The 7,157-nt window shown below is 40.9% G+C and overlaps 1 protein-coding gene across 1 annotated transcript in view; it reads right to left on the reverse strand.

Moving 5' to 3' along the window:
* FERMT1 (fermitin family member 1) overlaps positions 1-7,157 on the reverse strand; it is a 39,418-nt gene that overhangs the window by 18,931 nt on the left and 13,330 nt on the right. The window contains exons 6-8 of the mRNA XM_018566603.1: positions 5,582-5,684; positions 4,271-4,378; positions 1,527-1,658 (exon numbers count right to left, since the gene is read on the reverse strand). Of these exons, the coding sequence (XP_018422105.1) occupies positions 1,527-1,658; positions 4,271-4,378; positions 5,582-5,684 (343 nt within the window). The remainder of the gene's footprint in view (positions 1-1,526; positions 1,659-4,270; positions 4,379-5,581; positions 5,685-7,157) is intronic.

The raw sequence follows: 7,157 nt of genomic DNA on the forward strand, positions 1-7,157 counted from the left end.
ACTTATGTCTGTTTAAACCAGTAATGTGCCAAAGCACATAGAAGGCAGCTAATCACCAACTATAATAATTATTTTGTGGCCATGGAGACGGGAGGGAGGAACAGGTAACAGTCTATCACAGAAAACAGTAATGGGTGGCTGGGAAAATCAATCTTGGCCAATTGATTCTTCCCCAAAAAAAGCCTAGGGCATCAGGCATCAGGGAAGCTAATAAGATCAGGTAAACATTCCTAAATGTATATAACCTTCGTAGCAATCCATGTTTTTAACATGTGCTGCCAACTAATAAGGTGCCCATAGATATAGGACGATGGGTGACCATGCCAACACACAATCCAACTGCTCTATGGCACCTGAGCTGTGTGCTGCTTCATAAAAGCAATAATCTACTATAGTTGGACATTTGCATTGAGTTCAGTGGCAAGTGGGAGGGAGTAATGTTAGCAGTTGCTGCTAGCAATGCTTATTATGGGCGGCAATAGTCATCAGGGCAGCTTTTCCAACATGTTCAGTTGTTTATCACTGAACACTTATATGCACATGCCTGCAAAATCTTTAACTGTGTGCAGGTATGAGGGCCCGGTCACATACTGTCCTTCTTTCTGCATGGTGGCTACTTTTGTTCCCTGTGGTCCCTGTGTGTGTTGTAAAGTAGTCATCGCTCCAAGCTCACTCCTGTGACGGACTACAATTTCTTGTTTAGTTGACTAATTTATATTGAGATTGTAGTCCATCAAGTGAGTGAACTTTACAACACACACAGGGACCACCGGGAATAAAAGTTGCCCCCTCCAGAAGGAAGGACAGTGTCAGCATGAATTCAGAGATGATTTGAGGATCTACAGCCGAGTGATACACAAATAAGATACATTTTTGTTAATAGTTAAAGTGACATTAAACCCTCAGATTTTTTTAACATAAAACAATACTGTAATGTGTGCCTTACTGTAATCCATGGTTGTTTCCCTTCTCTTTGCTGCTCTTCCTTTTAAATCTGTATCTCTTCTCATGCTGGGCAGAACTTCTGTTTTGCAGCAGACTGCCTTGTCTCTGAAGGTTCACAACCTGAGCCAGCACTACAGGAAGAGGCACTCAGCTGCAAAGGGAAGTTCTCCCCCAGCATGAGAAGAGATAAGGATTAAAACGGAAGAGCAGCAAAGAGAAGGGAAACTACCATGGATTACAGTAAGGCACACATTACAGTATTGGTTTATGTTAAAAAATCTGAGGGTTTAATGTCACTTTAAAGGTACTTGAATGCATGTTAATGTTTAATTCCTGAGTTTAGTGTCACTTTAAGTAATCAGTCACCATTATTGAGGTAGCTAATCTACCCTCCCTCTAGTGGCTAATCTACAAGTCTCTACATTTAATACAATAGTAAAAACGTGAGTCAAATTTGAAAGACAAATTAAAATTAACATTAATGCAAGCAATTAAATCATAACTAAAAATACTGTATAAATCCACTGAAAATACCCCACACAGTTCCTTTACTGTATATAGAATATATAATATGCACATACCAATATTTTGTTGGACTTTCCTCCTTCCATTGCAACCTCTAAGTTTGAAAGTGCAGCTTCTATTTCATCTGTTTCCCCATCTGTGGCTAATTCACATGACTCATTTGATACTGATAACTTGCTTATGTGATACTATATTGTATAAAGAAGAAAGAGGTTGACCATTAGCACAGTGTCTAAGGCAAAACAATCTAGGCTGAGGCATACTGAATAAACTAGAAGGAGGTTGGCTATCAGCACTGGGTCTGAGGCAAAACTAAATCCAGGCTGAAGTGGTACACACCATGAGGTGGCAGAGATTGGTTTGTTATCTTGCCTCGAATTACAAATCGGGATAAAAAAAGTTCACATAGTAAAATCTGACCACCCAGTGGCATGTTTAACAGTTGACAGGTTGACAAACATGTATGCTCGGTGTGGCCTTGCTTATGGCCTCATTCAGACGGGGTAAATGGGCCGATCCCGGGAGGGACAGGTGCTGCGTGTAATTGCGCGCAGCAACTTGTTCTTCCCTATGAGAGGGATACGGCTGTATGCTGTCATACATACACCCGAACTTGCACATCCGTGCGGGTCTGGGTGTTCGCACTTGGACGCAGACAGTGTGCATTCAAGTGCGGACACCTGGCCCGTCTGAATGAGGTTTAACTGTGATTGGAGTAGGGAACAGCATGTATAGACACAACTTCTGCTTGTATCTGACACAATTTTCAAACTGCCCTGATTAACTACGGTAGTAAGCCTGATTAGGCTAAAACTGGCCTTTTAGTAGAAAAAGCTCACTTCCACATGCAAAGATATATGAAGCATTACCAAACATGTCATGAAAGCTTCTATTTCTGTAATGCTCCTCTAGCCACTTTCCTGAACTGTGAAGACCTAGCCCAATTAAACCATAGTTATTTTCCTAAACTGTGAAGACCTGCCCCAACTAATTCAAAAAACTATTTTCCTTAACGGTGAAGGCCTACTCCAATTAAACCATACCTATGTTCCTGAACTGTGAAGACATCTGTTAGGATCCAGAGCACCTCTAGGTGGCGCAGGAGCTGAGACCTGCAGCTCCAGTGCTCACCTGCGGGTGCTTCCCAGCTGCCAGTACTTAGCCATCACCTGGTGCTTCCTGGGAGGATATTTAAACCCTCCCTGCAGGCAGGATGATGGCTCAGTATTATTTCCTGTTTCCTGAAACTTGAAGCCTGAGTCCCCAGTTCCAGAGAATCCTGCTTTCCGTCCAGAGTCCTGTACCTTGTTTGTGTCCCGAGCCCGGTTACCCATTTGCAGACCTGCCTTTCCTCTTGTTGCCATTACCTGCTTGTCCTCTTGTTGCCATTACCTGCCTTTCCTCCTATTGCCATTACCTGCTTGTCCTCCTGTTGCCTTTACCTGCTAGTAGTCTGGGTGAGGTTACTTATTTATGTTTGCTTTTGGGTGTTGTTTAGTTTGCTGTTGAATAAACTGTATATATAACATTCTGCCCTGTCCGGTGTGGTCATAAGTGTTTGGTCTGCCTGTGTGGGTACCTGCGCAGGTGTGGGGCCACCTGTGCCGGTATCCCTGACAACATCCCCCCAACTAAGTCAAACCTATTTTCCCCAACTGTAAAGTCATACCCCCAACTAATCCATATCTACGTTCCAGAAATGTGAAGACCCTCACACAACTAAGCCATACTTATTTTTGTGACAACCTAGTCTAACTAATCTGGAGCTATGTTCCTGAACTGTGAAGACCTCCCCCCAAATAAGCCATACCTATGTTCCTGAACTGTGAAAACCTACCCCCAACTAAGCAATACTTATTTTCCTGAAATGTGAAGACATATTCCTAACTAAGCCATACCTATTGTCCTGAACCGTGAAAACCTCCCCTAACTGAGCCATACCTATGTCCCTGAACTGTGAAAACCTTCACCAATTAAGCCATTCAATTGTCCTGCACTGTTGTAGAAGTTGTAAAAGTATACATATGGAGCAAGTGTACGAGGAGTATGGTGTATATATTGGGCCACTGTTGTTGCTTCCTACTAGCAGTAAAAATGACAGTTAATACACCTGAAATAAATGTTAAAACTTTATAGGAACAATTTAGATACACAGCCTCTGTTTGGTTTCATGCTTATGAGAAGTATTAAGGGCTCAGGGTGTTTAAAATAAACAGGTACCAAGTACCTGCTGATAGGCAACATTCAAAAGCATTTCTCCCAACCGATGCACTTAAAGGTAAGGGTCGTTCATTACATAGTGCCTCCTCATTCCATATAAAATTGCCACATTATTGCTGTAAAAAACAAACACTTGTCGAAAATAAATGATAAAATATACTTACTTTACACAAAACTCATATGCCCATTGCCGATGCTTCTATACTATGTTGGAACGTCTTATGTGAGATTTGGGATACTGCATGTTGGAAAGACTCATTGGAAGGACTGTAAAGTCAACCCCCCCAGTGAGGAACACGGGCTAAAGGTAAGTATATTTTTTTATTTTTATAGATGTTTGGTGTCTCCAGCAATAATGTAGTAATTTTTGATGGGGCAGAGGGCACTCTTTCCATGTCAGCTCCACCCACTCAAAATCTGCTCTAACCAGATCATTGCATATTAAGTCATGCCCACTTTTGGTAAGCTTTTCAGTTTTCTTGACTGCTTATATAATGTCAGAACTGTTTGGAGGATAATTAGAAGCACAGAACACAAGGGTTGCATTTGACTTATGAGCTATTAAATATAGGATACTAACCTGTAGTGCTGCAAACATGAGCATCTCCTCCTCTGTACAATCAATTTCTCCTAGTAAAATAGCCCATCGCGCTTGTTCAAACAGCTGGTTGATACGAACAGCATCATACTGAAAGACGGAAACAGATTTATATTTATTAATGTTTATCCTATTTTCAGTGCAGGTATGTACAGTCCACCCCGCACAGTATAAAATGTTACCATCTGCTTTAATACACCCCACAACCATACATACACTTACATGTCTAAACCTAAACTGGAAGAAATGTGGAGGCTGCCATGGCTGATTCTCTGGAAATGCGACTTGCCTGGTTGGCTTGCTGATTTAATGGCTTTTTTTATTTAATAAATCTCTGTCAAGCATGTAGATCAGGAGATTTAACTTTATTCATTGCATTCTTATTGTAGACTTATGCGTAAAAGACTTATGGGTAAAAGTATTGACTACTTGATTGGTATCACAGCTAGGCAAGTAGCATTTTCAAAAGGTTCACAGGGTAAAGGTGCCCATAGACTGCACGACTCTCGTACGAGAATCGCGGGAAATCCCGCGATCGTACGAGAATCGTGCAGTGTGAATGAAGACGTGCAACCGTTTCTACTGTACGGTCGCACGTCTTTTGTCTAAGGAGCACGCTAGAAAACCAGCCGAGAATCGTACGATTTTCGGCTGGTTTTTAGCATGATCGTAAGATCAATGCCGCACGGGCCGGTGTGCGCACACGCACACTGCCCGTTCAGCATCGCGGTCATCGGAAGCCCGCACCTCAAGGGGGCGGGCTTGCAATGATTGCAAGTACGATCTGCCTGTCCAAGATGGGCAGATCGTACATTTTTTGAATTACTTTACAACCATCGCAGGACCTTAGTCTTAAAAGTGTATGGCCACCTTAACTCTTAGTTGTAAAGTGTATGGCCACCTTAACTCTCTATCTGAACAGATTTAATTGGAGGAGCATAGTAAAGAGCAATATAAATCTATTCTACACTGTACCTTAGTGGCTAGCACTTCTGCCTTGCTACATACAGGGGTCCCTGGTTCAAATCCTGAGTTTGTATATTATCCCTATGGAGTTTGTATATTATCCCTAAAATACTAAATATCCCTATAAATACTCCAAAGGCATGCTGGAAGGTTAATTGGCTACTGTCTAAATTGGCCCTGTATGTATGCTTGTGAGATAGGGACCTTATATTGTAAGCTCCTTGAGGGCAGGGACTGATGTGCACCTGCAGTATGTAAATGAAGCGTAAATTGTTGGCGCTATATAAATACCAGTAATAATACACATTCATATTTAAACGCTCCTACCTTTGGATTTAGATCATAGAAGGAGTAGTACTTAAATTTGAGAAAAAGTAGATCATTTTCTTGGATCTTTTGTTCCATGAGAGATCTGGATGAGTCCAGCCATCTACAAATGACATAAACATAACACAGATCTATAAAATATTGCAAATTATTTAAATTCACATGACTCATTCACAGCTATAGATGATATGCAGTGAACGACACACAAGTGCAGGACATTGCCCTATGTTTGGTGTCAGACCTCAGGCCACATATGTTTATGTGAACATACTGCACTAAGCCTAAAGGACATTAATGTTCATGAACTGACACCACAGATTACTGAAGAAATATCTCTGAACCAAGTGCAATATGTAAAGTACATAAGTTGTAGAGATTTTTTTATAGTGTTTTTTAAAGTGAAAATATAGTTTGTTTTTATTTAATGAGCAATTATAATGTAACTTTTCTGTGTCTATATTTCTACATACTTGTTCTTTTAGGTACGTGTATTGTATTCAATATACAGATCTGTAGATTAGCCACTAGAGGGAGCTCTGTATTTCATAGTATGTCATAGTAATATTCAGCCTTATATTGATTAATTAAAATTTAATGAACTTTTTTTTATTAGCTGCCTTTTGGTGCAAAGTGCAAAAATCCTGTTGCTGTGATCAAAGCTTATAAATACATTCCCATTTATGGCCACCCATAAGGTGATTGTGCTATATGCTTCAGTCTCAAAAAGCAGTTCTAGTGGTTGCTCAGACTAGTGGAAAACAATAGTCTCTTTGCGTGGCTAGTTGATTTGACATCAGCATGTTTAGTAGGAATGCTGCCCGTATTTTGTGATATACAGATAGTGTCTAGAAATGATATCTACAAATTTGTGTATGAAGTATAATTATGCAAATATGGATCAGCAAGCATGTACACTGTGACACATAAAAATGACTTCTAAAGCTGGCCATACACCTATAGATTATCTGCAGGTTTTCAGATGGAAAAAGTGCAACATTCCTCCATCTACGCTATTGCATCCAATCAGATTGTTCAGGTATTTTGAGAGTCAGCGGGGCCGACTAGCAAGATACTGAAGCTTGGCCCAGCGGGAGATTCCTCCATCCACTCAGTTTAGCGTAGATGAAGGAATCTGTTGCACTTTTTCCATCTGACCATAGATAATCTATAGGTGTATGTCCAGCTTTAGTCACAAATTTAAATAACCTTAAATGTGTAATTACAAAAAAAAAAGCTCATCAAGAAAGAGAGGCACAAGACTATCTACCCACAATATGTGCAGGATAGCCTACACCTGGATGTCCACCGATATGAAAAACAGACCTGCACTTAGATTTCCACCGAAAAATGCGTAGAACAGCCTAACATCAACTATCCACACACTAACTGGCCAGGCAGAGCTGAAACCTAGCTACCACACACCAGCTATGCAAAACAGCCTTTCTACTGGCTATCCACCCAAAGTCTATGAAGGACAGCCTACACTGGACTATTCACCCACAGTCTGTGGCAGTCAGCCTGCACCTGGCTATGAACCTGAAATATAAATAGAACAGCATACACATGACTTTTCATC

Source organism: Nanorana parkeri, unplaced genomic scaffold (assembly GCF_000935625.1).
Source record: "Nanorana parkeri isolate BGI_ZX_2015 unplaced genomic scaffold, ASM93562v1 scaffold28, whole genome shotgun sequence".
NCBI lineage: Eukaryota > Metazoa > Chordata > Amphibia > Anura > Dicroglossidae > Nanorana > Nanorana parkeri.